General features: G+C 40.2%; 1 protein-coding gene across 7 annotated transcripts in view; it reads left to right on the top strand.

Moving 5' to 3' along the window:
* HMG20A (high mobility group 20A) overlaps window positions 1–17,207 on the top strand; it is a 106,263-nt gene that overhangs the window by 76,441 nt on the left and 12,615 nt on the right. For all 7 annotated transcript variants that reach the window (XM_066278314.1, XM_066278311.1, XM_066278313.1 and 4 more), the window contains 3 exons: window positions 1,561–1,773; window positions 5,426–5,558; window positions 6,502–6,533. In XM_066278314.1, the coding sequence (XP_066134411.1) occupies window positions 1,561–1,773; window positions 5,426–5,558; window positions 6,502–6,533 (378 nt within the window). The remainder of the gene's footprint in view (window positions 1–1,560; window positions 1,774–5,425; window positions 5,559–6,501; window positions 6,534–17,207) is intronic.

Raw genomic sequence — 17,207 nt, 5'->3', positions numbered from 1 at the left:
TATATATATTTGGAGGAGTATAGGACTATAATTAATATTTAGCTGTTTTTGCCCTATTTTGCTTATCCTGTTCTCTGAAATAAGAATTCTTGCATCCATAAAACAATATTAACTTATAGGCTGTATATGTTTTTAAAATGATGAAGTAAAATTATGATGTTTCTTGCATGTTATTTAAAAGGGTTATGGTAAAACATCAGTGATACCTCTATCCTTTTGTTAGACTTCTTTAAAGAGTTGATTGAATCTTTTGATTTAATTAATAACATATAAAGGTCTCTGACTTTATAAAAGAAACATCTTAAGGAACAAACCATCAAGCCAAAAAGCTGCTCTTCATTTTGGACATATTATATTTACTGAAATGTTTCTAAGACTTAGATATTGTTTTAAAAATCTATGTGCACGGTGGCTGAATAGCTCAGTTGATTGGAGCATTGTTCCAAAGCACAGGAGTTGCCAGTTCAATCCCCAGTTGGGGCACATGCAGGAGCAGGTCAGTGTTCAGGTCTGTCTGTCTGTCTCTCTCTCTCTCTCTCTCAAATCAGTACGGTAAACTTTTTTTTTTTTTTTTTTTTTTATTTTTATTTTTTTTCATTTTTCTGAAGCTTGGAAACAGGGAGAGACAGTCAGACAGACTCCCGCATGCGCCTGACCGGGATCCACCTGGCACGCCCACCAGGGGCGATGCTCTGCCCACCAGGGGGCGATGCTCTGCCCATCCTGGGCGTCGCCATGTTGCGACCAGAGCCACTCTAGCGCCTGAGGCAGAGGCCACAGAGCCATCCCCAGCGCCCGGGCCATCTTTGCTCCAATGGAGCCTTGGCTGCGGGAGGGGAAGAGAGAGACAGAGAGGAAAGCGCGGCGGAGGGGTGGAGAAGCAAATGGGCGCTTCTCCTGTGTGCCCTGGCCGGGAATCGAACCCGGGTCCTCCACACGCTAGGCCGACGCTCTACCGCTGAGCCAACCGGCCAGGGCTAACTTTTTTTTAATCTATGTGTTATCTAAGTACTATGGGATATAAACTGATACCAATGAGCACACCTTCATGAATAATTTTTCATCCCTGTGCTGCAGCTTGTCTCTTTGTTTGCTCAATGCATATCGCATCTCATTCTGATCTGCCGTGGCAGTGTCCACTTTTCCAGCACAGTGCTGTGGATGTGTGCATTTCTCATTTAGAATATTCCCCTGCTGGGAGTCAGGACCTGCTAAGTGCATGAGAAGGTCAGAGCTTGAGTGATCATGATACCTCTTATTCTCATCTCTGGGGCTTACTTAGCACTAGAATATGCCATTAGCGCACTGTTTGTGGTGTGGTACATGAAAGGGTCTCTATGTGAACTATCTGAAGGCCCCTCTTGAAAACTGCATTGCAGTTATTTGTACCTGTGACACATATGGAGAGCTTTGACTACTCCCAGGGGCCTTCACAGCAAGAAAATGCAGGACTTATCCTGTTTTGCTTGTTAGTGTTTTCTCATTGTTTTAGCGTTATTTGGGGACATTTTTGTTGTGACTATAATTTGGTTTTGGTTTTTATTTTAACTTGTGTTATAGCAAAGAAGTAAACGAGGAGGGTGGTCCAAAGGCAGAAAGAGGAAGAAACCACTTCGAGACAGCAATGCACCCAAATCCCCCCTCACAGGGTATGTTCGGTTCATGAATGAGCGTCGAGAACAGCTTCGAGCAAAGAGACCAGAAGTCCCGTTCCCAGAAATCACAAGGATGTTAGGCAATGAGTGGAGCAAACTGCCTCCTGAGGAGAAGCAGGTAATCGTCTGCTCCTGATCCTTCACTTGGTTTTGATTATATCTCAAAAATAATCTCTGTCAGAAAAGCAAAGAGGGTTGGACATCAGATACTTCACTTTTGTCATGTGCCCAGCAGGTCCTTCCAAGCTCTCCTTTTCAGCATGGGGCTTTCCTGCTCATCAAGGTCTGCTGCAGCCACACGGGTGTTTGATGAATATGCTGAGAGTTCACTGAAGATTTTTGTGGTGGTTCAGTGTTAAGGAGTTTATCGACATAATTTGTTTCACCACATTCAATGAAAAGTCATGAGTAAATGAGAAAATCATTTAATAAAATTTCGTTCACATAAGATTTTTGTTTAAAAGATATTGTTGCTCTAATAAAACTTTTAAAATAAGAGTTCTGGCATATTTAACCCATTATGGAAAATGAAGCAAGTAAGCATACTTGAATTCTTTCTCTTCTAAAACAGAAACTCACCCTATTATCAAACTGAAACAAATCCATTTGTTAGAGAAATTTGAGAGGAATTAATTAAGGACAAGATAGCCATGCACTGACTAAAGTGTCACAAAGGTGGAATGATGGTTGGGGGAGTGATTTTGGGTTAAAAGTTCCCAGCATTATCAGCATCTGAAAGAAACCTCTATTTCTCTTATGTCTTATACTCTTTTATACCAAATTGGAAAATACTTTCCAGAGAGATCTGATTAGGTTGCAATGTAAAGCTCTGTCTATGGCAGCAAGCCAGCAGAAAGCATGCATAGAGCACCCAAGGTGTGTGGCAGGGGTCCCCAAACTACGGCCCGCGGGCCGCATGCGGCCCCCTGAGGCCATTTATCCAGCCCCCGCCGCACTTCTGGAAGGGGCACCTCTTTCATTGGTGGTCAGTGAGAGGAGCATAGTTCCCATTGAAATACTGGTCAGTTTGTTGATTTAAATTTACTTGTTCTTTATTTTAAATATTGTATTTATTTCAGTTTTGTCTTTTTACTTTAAAATAAGATATGTGCAGTGTGCATAGGGATTTGTTCATAGTTTTTTTTATAGTCCGGCCCTCCAACGGTCTGAGGCACAGTGAACTGGCCCCCTGTGAAAAAAGTTTGGGGACCCCTGGTGTGTGGGATAGTGCCTTGTGCATATAGGTTACTTTTTTCTCTTAATTCTTTTATTTCAAAATTAATGCATGTTCATTGGTCACAATGTTTTCAGACAATGTGAAATGTATAAAGAAAGAAGCAAAAATAATAGCAGTTATGTCCAGGGATAACCCCTGTTTAGTAGGTAGGACAAGGGTTTGTGTGCTTGTTTTTCTGTTGTTGTTTTTTAACTTTTTATTTGAAAATAATTTCAAATGTACAAACTGTTACAAACGTAGAATAGTACAAAAACACCCAAACAGCCTTTTACCCAAACTAACTTACTGCTAACACATTTTATCCCACTTCTCTGTTTGCATTGGTGCTCATACTCTCCCACAAAGCTCTCTCACACACACAACACACACAATTTTTGTTTCTGTTTGTGTTTTTTTGTCTGTGTATTTTTTTTCCAGAATGATTTGAGGGGAAGTTACATACATCATGGCCTTAAATATTTCAGTGTGTATTTTCTAAAAATACACATACTCTCTTACATTGCCATAGAATTATCAACTTTATCATTTTATATTAACACAGTAGTTTTATATAACCTATCATCCATATTTTGATTTTATCAGTTGATATAACATCATTCCTTTATAAAATTTCCCCTTCCAGGTTAGATTTCAGTGTAAGGTCAAGTTTTTGTGTTGAGTAGTCAGATCTCTACATTCCTTTAATTTGGAATGTTTCCACAACCTTCTTTGTCTTTGTGACATTAATATTAAAAAGAAAATCCCTTTTTTCTCTTCCTTCTTTTTGCTTACTTTTAACAGAACATTTCTCATTTGTATTTGTCTGGTGTGTCCTTGTGATTAGCTTGAGGTTGTGCGTTTCTGATCAGAGTATAGCACAGGCAGGCGCTATTGTGTCCTTAGGGTATGACAGTGTCCTTTTCTTCCTCATTGGCAGTGTTCATTTTGCTCACTCAGTAAAGGGTTTTATTCTCCCTTATAATTAATAAGTCATCTATGGGGAGTCTATAGAGAGGCCTTTTAAGAACACTCAGATATTGGTATCAAAATTCGCCCCCCCCCCCCCCCCCCCGCCTGACCAGGTGGTGGCGCAGTGGATAGAGCATCGAACTGGGATGCCGAGGACCCAGGTCGCCAGTTTGAGCACGGGCTCATCTGGTTTGAGCAAAGCTCACCAGCTTAGACCCAAGGTCACTGGCTTGAGCAAGGGCTTACTTGGTCTGCTGAAGGCCCACGGTCAAGGCACATATGAGAAAGCAATCAGTGAACAACTAAGGTGTCACAACGAAAAACTAATAATTGATGCTTCTCATCTTTCTCTGTTCCTGTCTGTCTGTCCCTATCTATCCCTCTCTCTGATTCTTTGTCTCTCCCACAAGGGGGAAAAAAAAAAGAATTCCCCCCCCCCCCAGTTTTAGCATTCATTGATGACTTTTGTCTGATCTCATCTCTGCCATGATGGTCGCAAAGTGACCACTCTCCCACCGAGCATGCCCTTTACACTAACCAGTCACCCCAACACCACATCATCTAAGCAATAGCCTTCCTCCTCCACCATCTTGTATTTACTCAGTCGGTGTGTTTATTATTGGAGTAGGCACATGAATTTTTACCCAAATAGTCTATCTATAATGTACCGTATTATTTTTCGCTCCATAAGATGCACTTTTCCTCCCCCAAAAGTGGAGGGGGAAATGCCTATGTGTCTTATGAAGTGAAAAATATGGTATTTTATTAAATATTTTAACACACCATTTGGTTCAGAATATTTTTCTTTTTATTTTCCTCCTTGAAACCCTAGGTGTGTCTTATGGTCAGATGCGTCTTATGGAGCAAAAAATACAGTATTACTATTCGTTAGTATTTTGGTACATAAATTGTCCCAGATTTGGCCAGTTGGGTGTCCCCTACATTTGGCCCTTGTGTGGGACAAGGTTTTTAACATAACTTCTGACTATAGTTTATGTTCATCTGAAAGCAGTATTTTTATATTTTATTTCTTAAACCTAACTGATTAAACAAAATTATGCTGGTAAATAATGACTAGCGCTAAGCATGTAGCTATAAGCTCTCTCATATAGTCCACTCTTCCGGCTCTTAAAAGGCCAGTTGATGTATGAGATCAGTTTCTCAGAACCAGTTGGGGATTAGAGAAACAAAGTAGTATTTCATCCTTCCTCCTGGGAGGGCTAAGTGCATCTATGCAGTGTTCAGGCATCTTGTGGACTCCAGTGGCCATGTAGAGTTCTGGAGATAGGGTCAGAGACAGAACTGCAGTCATCTTGTGAATCTTTTATGAGAATGATCTCAATAGACCTTGCTTCATTAGATCAGAAAGGCAATAAATAGTCCACAAAAAATTAGGCTCACCTATTTTTGTTATAATTTAGAGATTATACTGTATTCATGTGACATTTTTAATTCTCCTGTAAAGCTAGTTCCCCAATACTTTTATCTCCCTGTTCTAATTGTCCTCTGCGCTCTTTAAATAGCTCATTGGTATGCTTTCTAAAAAAGTCTGCTACATGAATGTCATTCCACGTCTCTTTCCCAGCGTTACCTCGATGAAGCAGACAGAGACAAGGAGCGTTATATGAAGGAACTGGAGCAGTATCAGAAGACTGAGGCCTACAAAGTCTTCAGCAGGAAAACCCAAGACCGTCAGAAAGGCAAATCTCAAAGGCAAGGTATCAAAACCAGAAACAAATGTCTAGTTTGTTGTGTGTGGTGAGCATCACAGAGCCTACTATGATAGATATAAAGGATGAATTCCTTTCATTTCTCTATTATACTACGTTCACTTACAAGCATCATCTAAGAATTTTGTTAAATACACATTGCTCTCATTTGTAAATTCCAATTGGTTTCTACATCCAGTATCAACTGTTTGACTTGTGCTCTGAGACCCTTTTAGTTGCCTGTGCTTTTTCCCTAATTATAAGTTTAGGTGTTTCTCTGCCTTTGAATGAGTCTGTCTGCTGAACCACATCACTGCCCAGCTCTACTATCTCTGAGCCTTCATGTGGCACTTCTCCCTGCCTCAGATAGTCCTCCTTTTCGTTCATGCAGTCATGTATGCATGCAACAAAAAAATACATATTGAGTACCTCCTGTTAAATACCAGGCTCTCACTGGCCTTTAAGAAATCCATGGTGAACAAGATAGACAAGATCCTGGTCTTGAATGGATCTTTTATTCTTCATTAAAATTGTTCCTTCCACCCTTACAAGAACTGCTGCTTACATTCCCCTTCAAGAACCACTGCAAAGACGCTTCACCCACAGCTAGTATGTGATTCCTTAGTCGTTGCACATTCTCACACTCGGACATCTTGCTTGCTAAACTACAGTGTTGTATACAGCCTTAGCATGCGTTTTCTGTTCACCTTCCCACTGTGTTCTCAACAGTAGAAACTGTGTCTGCTCTTTTAATTGTAACCTATAAATACAGGGTTCCCTTTAAGTTTTGTTGACTAACTGATTAGTAAAGCCATGAGAGAAAATATCTTGTGTTTTGATAGCCCCCATATACCAGCAGTTCTTCTGGGTTGGCACAGTCATTTGCTGGGGTCTAGTTATTGTTCTGTTTTGTTTTGCAACTTAATGTTCTCTTATTCTTCCATATTTTTAGATGCAGCCAGACAGGCCACTCATGATCATGAGGTAATTAGCTTTCTTCTACATGATATATATATATATATATATATATATATATATATATATATATATATATATATATATATATATATATTTATTTATAAAGTGTTATTTGAAATGCTATTGGGCTTTTTTTATAATGAATGGCAGAGTATTTCCTATTCAGATTGGATGAGTTGCTTTAGCTCAAGGATCGATAGCATATGACAGACTACAGCCCCTAACTCCAGTCTTTTCTTGTGGTCCAAGAATGTTATTAGCTTTAATTGTTGCAAGTGGCTGGGATTTGGAGTGAGATACAGAATTAAGGAGCACCTGAAAGCTAGAATCGAACTGCAATGTATTGTTATCAAACCTTACTCTTGACTATCACAGACAGCTTGTTACAGGAATCAGATCCTACTAAAATTAACTGTCCAGCCGCAGTGTCAACAGAGCACGAGTGATATCGTCTTGGTTTCTGTGCCTCTTCTCCTCCCTGGCACATGTTTGCTACTCCATTTGGTTCACCCACATCAGTAGTATTCAGGCTGTGTTCCTGTATGTGAATACAGGGTTTAGGCTCTGTGTGCTGGCTGTGTTGCACAGAGAGCTTTAATACACATGCAGGCTGTGGTTACTATAGCCACGCACCACTTCATGGGACACGTTCTGAGACGTGTGTCACACATGCAGGCTGTGGTTACTATAGCCACGCACCACTTCATGGGACACGTTCTGAGACATGCTGTCAGGTGATTTTGTTGTTGTGCAAACATCCTAGAGCACACTATACATGCCTGGCAGGTACAGACTGCCACACCCTTAGGTTATATGTATCCCACCATTAGATATGCAGTCCATCATTCACCGAAACAGTGTTAAACAGCACGTGACTATATATGGTCCTAAGAAAACAAAATTTGCAATCCCATTTCTTTAAGTGCACAGTAACTCCCCGTTGCTTACCAAATCCCATTCAAACTCAGCATTAGGGTCTTCTGTGATTCAGTCCCAACTTCTCTTTCCAAATACCTTAGTTCCCATATTTCTTGTGTATATCTAATGAACTTAAAAACTGTTATTTACAACTCACTGTCCTCCAGATGCACCATCCTTCTCTTCCTCATGCTTATGCTTATATTCTTTTTGTCATGAGAATACTTTCTTTCTCTTGATCATTTTTCCACCAACCCAAATCATCCCATTCTGCCTCTTAAAATTCTAGTCCTCAGGTTCTATTTTCTCCTTCAAGCTTTGCCTGCTTCCTTCAATTTCCTTTAACCCTCATAACTTTCTTACACAGCTGACCTGGCCTGGTGTTGAGGTTATTCAAGTGCTTCTATTATTCAAACTCTTGGATTGTAACCTCTTTGAAGGGATGCACAGTTTATCTTCCCTCTTGTACCCAACCCCGTATCACCTAGCATGATCCCTTGCGTGAAGGAAGTCTTCTGTAAGTACTTAAAAATTCATTTGTTGGCCCTGGCTAGTTGGCTCAGTTGATAGAGCATTGGCCTGGTGTGTGGACATCCTGGGTTTGATCCCTGGTCAGGATACACATGAGAAGTGACAATCTGCTTCTCTCCCCCTCCATCTACCCCTTCTCTCTCTCTTCTCCTCCCACAGCCAGTGACTTGATTGGTTCAAGCATTGGTCCCAGGCACTGAGGATAGCTCAGCTGGCCCAAGTATCACCCCCAGATGGGGTTTGCCAGGTGGATCATAGTCAATGTGCATTTAGGGGTCGGTCTCTCTATCTTCCCTCCTCTTACTTAAAAAATAAATTGAATAAGTAAATAAGTAAGCAAATAAATTAATAAATTTAAGGAACTACCTGGGACTTTAGGAGCCTCTGTATCACTTAGCCATATTCTTGGCTGGTTTTTACAGGCAGAAGTTATGAAGTTATGAGGATTTCTCTTCCCAGCACTGAAAGCCTGGGCTGGGGGTTCTGGTGTGGGGCTAGGACCCCTTGCTCCTCAGGAAGGACCTCTACAACTGAGATATTCCTCCGATTTTTAACTGCCACGTGTAGGTATGGGACCAGCCCTTTCCATATCTCTACCCTTCCCATCAGTCTCCATGTGGTTGCTTCTTTATTTTATTTTTATAATTTTAGGTTTTTATTTATTGATTTTACAGAGGAGGAGGATAACAAGAAGTACCTTGTGTCTTGACCGGGCAAGCCCAGAGTTTCATACTGGTGACCTCAGCATTCCAGGTTGACACTCTACCCACTGCACCAACATAAGCCAGGCAGCTTCTTCTTTAAATCCCTAATTGTAGGAATTCTGTGTGGCTAGATTTCAGGAGGTTCTGTATGATGGTTGTTCTATAATTGAGGTGTAATTTTGATGTGATTATATAAGGTTCTAAGGACCATATTTACCTATGCCACCACCTTCATCAGAGGCCTCTGTATGCTTTATATTTTAAATCATAATTGTGTTGTGTTGCAAGCTTTCCATATTGCCAGTTACTTGTATAATTATTTCTCTCTTTGTATGTGTGCCCACCCACTGTGCCATTTCTGCACCTCTTTTTCCCCTATTAAACATTATTTATAGCTTCTTTATTCCTAATTGTTAAAAAGAGAATTTGGACAGCAATCTAACACTGGATCTCACACTTTTTTGTCAGTCACTGGCTCTTTTCATTGATGTGGACTTTGCTGGCCAGGCCATAAGTGGCATTTTTGTCCTCACTAAAGTTGATAGTTGCACTCAGTAAAGATTTAGTAGGGTAAGTCTGTTACAGAAGCCACTGCTGAGCATCTGAGAAATGAAGCTTTTTATTAAAATGCATTATTTAGTACAGATTTCTGTGGTTTATGAAAAGGAATGTCTTTATGTGATTTCCCTGTTTCGGAATTAGACATATGTTAATTCAAACCCCAAAAAAGGAGGAGGTGGATGGAAAACCAGAGTAGTTTCCCACGTGTCTATATAGCAGACTCTACAAATCTGTGGTGTGCCCACATCAAGGTAAACCTCTCTTAGTAATGTCATTGACCCAGTTAATGCCCCTCACTGTATCTGTTTTTATTTTACATTGAGTAATATCTTCACTACACTAGGTAACTTCAAAACAGTTGCTATAAAAAACTGGTTTGACAGTTATTACAGTTACTGTCAACCAGTGGTCGGCACCAGTTCAGCCTCAGTAGGAATCCTGTTTGGTGTGCAGTGAAGAAGGAAAGTTTATTCATTGCAAACAGCTCAATGGTGATACAGCAGGCAGCCCTGGTGTAGCAGGAAAAATGATACCCAAACAGAGGATAATAAGACGTCCAGACAACTTAATGAAGGAAGAGGAATTTATTAATAGCTAGCAGAGCTTGTGGGTTAATAGCACCCATGAGCTCCCCGAAGTTAGATCTCTCACATCTTATATACCTTTTACAGAGTCCATGCAAGGGGCATGTGACAAGTGCCTGATTTCTTTGACTTCTTTGTCTGCAGACCTACATGACTTTTGTGTCTCCAGGAGGGGAGGTTTGGACTGTCTCTCCCTGACTATTTACATATCCTATTTTCGGTTTTTGGTGCTGCAAGTTTATTTCAGGAAGCTGATGAAGGGGCTGCAGCTGTGTTTTGTTACTTTTCAAACTTTCTCAGTCAGCCCTTTGAGCCTTTCCTCCCTCGTTTTGAAACCCTGAGGTCACTGGTTTGAGCGCAGGATCACAGGCATTGCAGGCCCCTTTTCCTGCATTTCTCTGGTTTCTCCCCTCTCACTGGGGCCCAGCGACCATGGGGCCAGGCCCCTCTTGCTCTGCTCCTTGTTGGTCTGCTTTGCTCTGCACTAGTTAGCTCCACTGTGCTCTGGCTCCCTTCTGTGCTGTTCTGCTCTGGCCTGTGCTCGCTGGTGTGCTCTGCTGTGTTCCAACGAGACATCTTCAGTGTTTCAGCTCAGCCAGAGAGATACAGTCTTCAGTCGTTGGTGGAAAGGGAACATGTACTCCTGGAACCAGAGGGGAGCTGGCTTATTTAGACAGAAGTCTGTCGTCCTGGTCCCTGATTTGTCCATCCTCAAGCAGATGAGGAAAGATTCCAAATCCTCACAGTTGAATTGCTCCAAAAGACAGTGTCCTGATTGGTCAGATTAAAGCCAATCTTACTGGTCAAAGCTATGCAAGTATGGTTGGATGAAAGAGCTGCAGTCCTATTAGTTGAAATAGGATTTCAAGAACTGCTTTATAAGGGCTGCTCTGATCCAGACAGTGCAGGCTTCTCCCTGAAGTGCAGTTTGAGAGGCCCCTGTGTGGAAATGGCTGCCAGGCTCTGGTTTTTAAAATTTTAGCCCTGTTAGCCACCGGGAGCCCTCCTTAGTAGGTATCTTCTTTCTCAGGGTCCATATTACACACTGATTTCCTTACATATCTGTCTTACTATTATAGGAGTTCAGTAAACTCCTATAATATGTACTATGAGTGAAAAGCAGCCACAGAAGGCCCCATGGAAAGAGGAACTGAATCAGAATTTGAGGATGACCCAGGCTTTATAGGGAGCACCTCAGGGTGGATGAAATGGATTGAGCAGAGTTAGGAGTAAAACATAAAAGCAAGTATCTTATAGGCCCTGGCCGGTTGGCTCAGTGGTAGAGCGTCGGCCTGGCGTGCAGAAGTCCCGGGTTCGATTCCCGGCCAGGGCACACAGGAGAAGCGCCCATCTGCTTCTCCACCCCTCCCCCTCTCCTTCCTCTCTGTCTCTCTCTTCCTCTCCCGCAGCGAGGCTCCATTGGAGCAAAGATGTCCCGGGCGATGGGGATGGCTCCTTGGCCTCTGCCCCAGGCGCTAGAGTGACTCTGGTTGCGACAGAGCAACACCCCGGAGGGGCAGAGTATCGCCCCCTGGTGGGCAGAGCGTCGCCCCATGGTGGGCGTGCCGGGTGGATCCCGGTCGGGCGCATGCGGGAGTCTGTGTGACTGTCTCTCCCCGTTTCCAGCTTCAGAAAAATACAAAAGAAAAAAACAAGTATCTTATAAGGTGCCTAAAACGTCATAGGTTCTACATTTGTGCTTATTTTCCTTTACTTTTCATATTAGGAATAAAATGACAAGTGTAACAGAATAGCCTTTGAACTTACTTGAAAAATACTAAGACCTCAGATCCTCCCAACTGACCCCCTCATTTTGTCTGTGAGGAAAGTAACTTGCTTAAGACAGAAAAGAACCTCCCCAGAACCCCTGTTGAGTCAGAGGCATGAATGAAGCCTAGGCCTCCATAGTCCAGTCTAGCCCTCTTGGTGGCACATGCCACGCAATGTGGAATCCACTAAACGGTGTTGAACGTTAAAATGGACCTGGGTTTCTGAGATGGAGCAGAGTTTGTTGCCAGTTAAGACAGAAATAGTTTGATTTGTGTATAGTAGGAAACCTATTGTATTTCTAAATGAAACTGGGATTTCTAAGACGTTGTTACCAGGGTAGGTACTGAAGAAAGCTAAAGAAATGTTGACCTGAAAGCCATTCAAGCCATTCTGCACAGAACTGGGGCACTGCAGCCTGGCACGCCACGCCACATCACGTCAAGTACATGCCCTAAAAGCAAAGGGCACTTGAGAACAGCATGTTGCATGCCATGAAGTTCTGAGGCGAGCTCACAGCAGATAGGTTCCATTCAGAAGGACCTCTGTTCTTTTACTTTGAACACAAAATAAAGAATTTAATATGAATGGAAAGAGCATTCTTGCTCCTTTCAAATCAAAGGCCTGCTGGCTAGGACCTAGGAGTCACATAGTGTTACTCTCAAGAAATTGTCTTCTATCTGCATCTCATGTGCATACTAAGATAGAAACAGTAATTTTGTTTCTCCTTTAATTCATGAGAAATGACAAAATGACACAACCTAAACAAATTAGACCCTTTCAATGAAGAGGTAATGACATCCTTATGATTTTAAGCCCTTGAGTGATCCTTGGAATAGCTTAAGCATATCTGAGCCCCCAGGAAGACCCTCTTCATGCTGAGTAATATACTCAGTAATGGGAAAGTACTGATGGGTTTTATTCCATTAAGTAGAACTTCTCTGTTGCCATTTAGAGACTGAATGTTTCATATAATTGCTTTGGTGTTATGCTTATAATTGCTTTGGTGTTTCTTATTTTGCACTCTAAGAATGTATACCAGGAGGCAGTGAGTTAATACACTTCAGCAGTGCTGTCCTCTGCCCTTATGTAATTAGCTTGGCTTGGACCAAGAGAAGGGAGTCAGCTGTCTGAGGAGACTCTTGGTGCCATGGCAATGGGAGCCAGGCATCCCTCCTACCCTTCTCACTAGCAGATATGTAGGCTCCTGGCTAGGTAACTGATCTCATCTATGAGATCAGTTTAACAAAGTCAGACGATAAAGTCCTACGCCTTTATCCTACGTCATTTGTGGACTTATGCTTATATCTGTTGTGCCTTGGACATACTGGAATTGTGTGACATAAGTTTTCTGTTCACTTGCAGCAACCCAGTACTGCAGTTAAAGCATATGGTAAACCAGCAGTGAAGAGAAAGCCACTGTGAAATATGTTTAAGATCCCTTCTGGAATCAGACCTTCTTGCCCATACTTTAGTTCTCTTTGAAATCCATTAGAAACTGGCAAGAGGTAGAGCTTTGCAGGTTGAAACAGGGTTTTTATGATATGTTTGTTATTTTTTAAATTGTTCTGTGAAACATTGCTTATTTTCTTTAAGCAGAAAAAGGGTAAAATTTCAATGCTCTGAAAGTTACCCCAGGTAAAGACATTGATTTTCAGATTTCCATTTAGCTCATCTGCCATTGGCAGGAAGTGCCCATGCCTAGCCCCCTTACAAGGCCCACACGAGTATAAGAACAGGAGCCTCGCTGGCAGAACTCCCCCCTACACTGTTCACTGTTTAGCTTTTCTACTGGGAACCAAACTGTATTTGTGTCCAAACGTAAAAGACTGAGTAGGAAAGAAACATTCTATCTCTGGCTTCAAACATGTTTTTATAAGAATGATTTCTAGATTTTCTCTAACTGTTCTTTATATTGTAAAGGTTTGTGAATCTTCAGGGTTCATGAGCAGTTTCTTCTGTTCATATTCCAACTGTTCTCTTTACCATCTTATATCATGTAAATATTTAAACACTGTGCCAAAACACTTAAAATTTATATTCATAATACTTTCAACCTCAAATTCACTGTAGAAATGGCAGCCAGACTTCTTGAAATTGACTTGAGGATCCTTCTTAAGGATCACCATGGAATGTATTTTGCAGTAGTTTTGTGAACATTCACCAAATTATTGGAGAATTACGTCTAGGCTTTTTTATTCTTTTCTCTCACATAATCCTTGGCTTCTTCATTTCAGAGCCTTGATGTTTCTGATGTCCTAGTTTACTTTGGTGGTTTATCCTATGTCTGAAGAAAGTCTAAAAGAGCCCCAGTAGTAGCCTGCCCCTTCTAAATTACAGGTGCCCATGGGGATACCATCATTATTGCTCATGGCTAGCAGAGGTCTGCTTACATTTTTACTATCTACTATGCAAGTTTACATTGGATGTCCCTATCTTATAAAGCTTTTTACATGCATGAACAATAGAAACACTGAAAAAATACCTAGAAATTCTCCTTTTTTATTGCTACCTCAGTTATTTCCTCAGTCTTACACTGTTGACTATTCAAAGCACAGAGCTGAGAAATGGCTTCCAAATTGTCCATTTGGGAATTAGTGTGGATTGGTTTTAAGGTTTCTTACTGCACAGCAGTTATACCTGAGAGAATTGAGTACTTAACCTACATGAGCCCTGTGAAAGTTTGTTTTCAGTGAAAAGGTAAATACATTTCCCTGTCAGCTTTCCTGGACTGATTCCTGCTCATGCTACTGTTTCTTTAAGAAGACATTTTAAAAAAAAAAGACATTTTCACTGTCTTTAGCACTACCTATTAAGTTAGCTTCTATTTTTAAATTAACTGTTTTGCTACTCTTTTTAAAAAAAAATTTTTTTCAATTTCAGTTGACATTCAATATTATATTCGTTTCAGGTATATACAGTATAGTGGTTGGACATTTATATTACTTACAAAGTGATTCCCCCCAATATGTCCAGTATCCCCTGACAGCACACATAGTTATTACAATACTATTGACTGTATTCCCTGTGCTATACTTTACGTCCCCATGACTGTTCTGTAACTGCCAGTTTGTACTTCTTGATCCCTTCACCTTTTTCACCCATTCTCCCACACAAACACAACCCTCCACCCATCTGGCAACCATCAGATTGTCCTCTATATCTGTTTTGTTTGTTCATTTATTTTGTTTCTTAGATTCCACATGTAAGTGAGATCATATGGTACTTGTCTTTGCTCTGACTCATATCACTGAGCATAAATCCTTTAGGTCCGTCGGCGGTTTCACGAATGACAAGAGGCCAAGTCATATTTCATAGTATTTATGTACCACATCTTCTTTACCTTGTCGTCTGTTGATGGGCACTTTGGCTGCTTCCATGTATTGACTATTGTAAATAATGCTGTTGTGAACCTGGAGGGCATATATCTTTTCCAATTAGTGTTCTAGATATCTTTGGATATGTATCCGGAAGTGTGATTGCTGTGTCACAGGGTAGTTCTGTTTTTAATTTTTAGGGACCTTCATACTGCTTTCCACAGTGGCTGTATCAATTTGAAAACCTGTCAACAGTTTGAGGGTTCACTTTTATTTACATCCTTGCCAAGACTTGTTATTTGTTGATTTATTGACGACGGTATGACAAGTGTGAGGTGATATCTCATTGTGGTTTTAATTTACATTTCTCTAATGATTAGTGACATTGAGCATCTTTTCATATGTCTGTTATTCCATCTGTATGTCCTCTTTGAACAAATGTCCATTTATGTCTACTCATTTTTAATTGGATATTTGGGGGGGGTTAAGTTATATGGGTTTTTTATAAATTTTCTATATTAATCACATATTGGATGAATTTCTCCCATCAGTAGGTTGTCTTTTTGTTTTGTTGATGGTTTGCTGTGCAAAAATTTAGTTTTATGTAGCCCCATTTGTTTATTTTTCTTTTGTTTCCCTTGCCTGAGGAGACATATCAGAAAAAAATATTAGGAGAAATGTCAGAGTTAATTGCCTGTGTTTTCTAATAGGAGTTTTATGGTTTCAGGTCTTATTTTAAGTCTAATCCATCTTAAATTTATTCTTGTCTGTGATATAAGAATATTATCTAGTTTCATTCTTTGCATGCATCTGTCCAGTTTTCCCAACACCATTTGTTGAGTAGACTGTCTTTATCCCTTTGTATATTCGTATATTCTTGCCTCCTTTGTCATAGATGAATTGACCACATAATGAGCTCTCTGTTTGTTCCATTGATAAGGATGTCTGTTTTATGCCAGTACTATGTATGCTCTTTTTTTAAATAAGTTTCAATAATTTTTTAAATTGATTTTAGGGAGAGAGACAGAGACAGAGAGAGAGAGGGAGTAGAGAGATGAGAAGCATCAATTTGTATTTGCTTCACTTTAGTTGTTCATTGATTGCTTCATTGCTTCTCATATGTCTTAACTGGAGGTGGGGTCAGGGTGGGGGCTCAAGCTGAGCCAGTGACCCCTTGCTCAACCCAGCAACCTTGTGCTCATGTTGATACCGTGTTCAAGCCAGCAACCATGGGGTTTTCAACTGAGGACCTCAGTATACCAAGTCAGTGCTCTATCCATTGCTCTTTTGATTATCATACCCTTGTACCATACTCTTGTAGTATAGTTTGCTATCAGGGAGCATGGTACCTCCAACTTGGTTCGTCTTCCTCAAGATTGTTCTGTCTACTTAAGGTCTTTTGTGGTTCTGTATAAATTTTTGGATTATTTGTTCTAGTACTGTGAGAAATACCATTGGTATTTTGGTAAGGATTGCATTGAATCTACAGATTGCTTTGGGTACTATGGACGTTTTAACAAAGTTAATTCTTTATATCTATAAGCATGGTATGTGCTTCAATTTATTAGTGTCTTCTTCAGTTTCTTTTTTCAGTATCTTATAATTTTCCAAATATAGGTCTTTTACCTTCTTGATTAAATTTATTCCTAGGTATTTTTTTTTATGGAATTGTTTACTAAATTTCCCTTTCTGATAGTTCATTATTGGTATATAAAAATACAACCAATTTCTGAGTATTTATTTTGTATCCTACTTTGATGAATTTATTTATTAGTTCTAAGAGTTTGGGGTGGAATCCTATAGGGTTCTCTATGTATAATATCTTGTCATCTGCAAAAAAAAAAATGATAGTTTTACTTCTTTCCAATTTGGATGCCTTTTATTTCTTTTTCATGTCTGATTTCAGTGAATGTGGGAGTGGTGAAAATGGACATCCATCTCGTTACTGATCTTAAGAAAAACACATGTAGCTTTTCACTATTGAGTATAATATGATGTCTGGGTTTGTCATATAATAACCTTTCTTATATTGAGGCATATTTTCTCTATTTCCACTTTGCTAAAAGTTTCTATCATAACTGGATGCTGGATTTTGGCAAAAGCTCTTTAGTCATCTATTGATGTGATTATGTAATTTCTGTCCTTCATTTTCTTAAGTGGTGTATCATATTAATTGATTTGTAGACACTGAAATAACCTTTCATCCCAACAGTACATGCTACTAATCACAGTGTTTGATGTATTTTAATATATTGCTGAATTTTGTTTGCTAGTACTGTATTTTGTTGAGGATTTTTA

The sequence above is a fragment of the Saccopteryx bilineata genome, chromosome 4, assembly GCF_036850765.1.
Source record: "Saccopteryx bilineata isolate mSacBil1 chromosome 4, mSacBil1_pri_phased_curated, whole genome shotgun sequence".
Taxonomy (NCBI): Eukaryota; Metazoa; Chordata; class Mammalia; order Chiroptera; family Emballonuridae; genus Saccopteryx; species Saccopteryx bilineata.
Note: the sequence above shows the minus strand (reverse complement) of the source record. Positions and strands in the feature narration are given on the sequence as shown.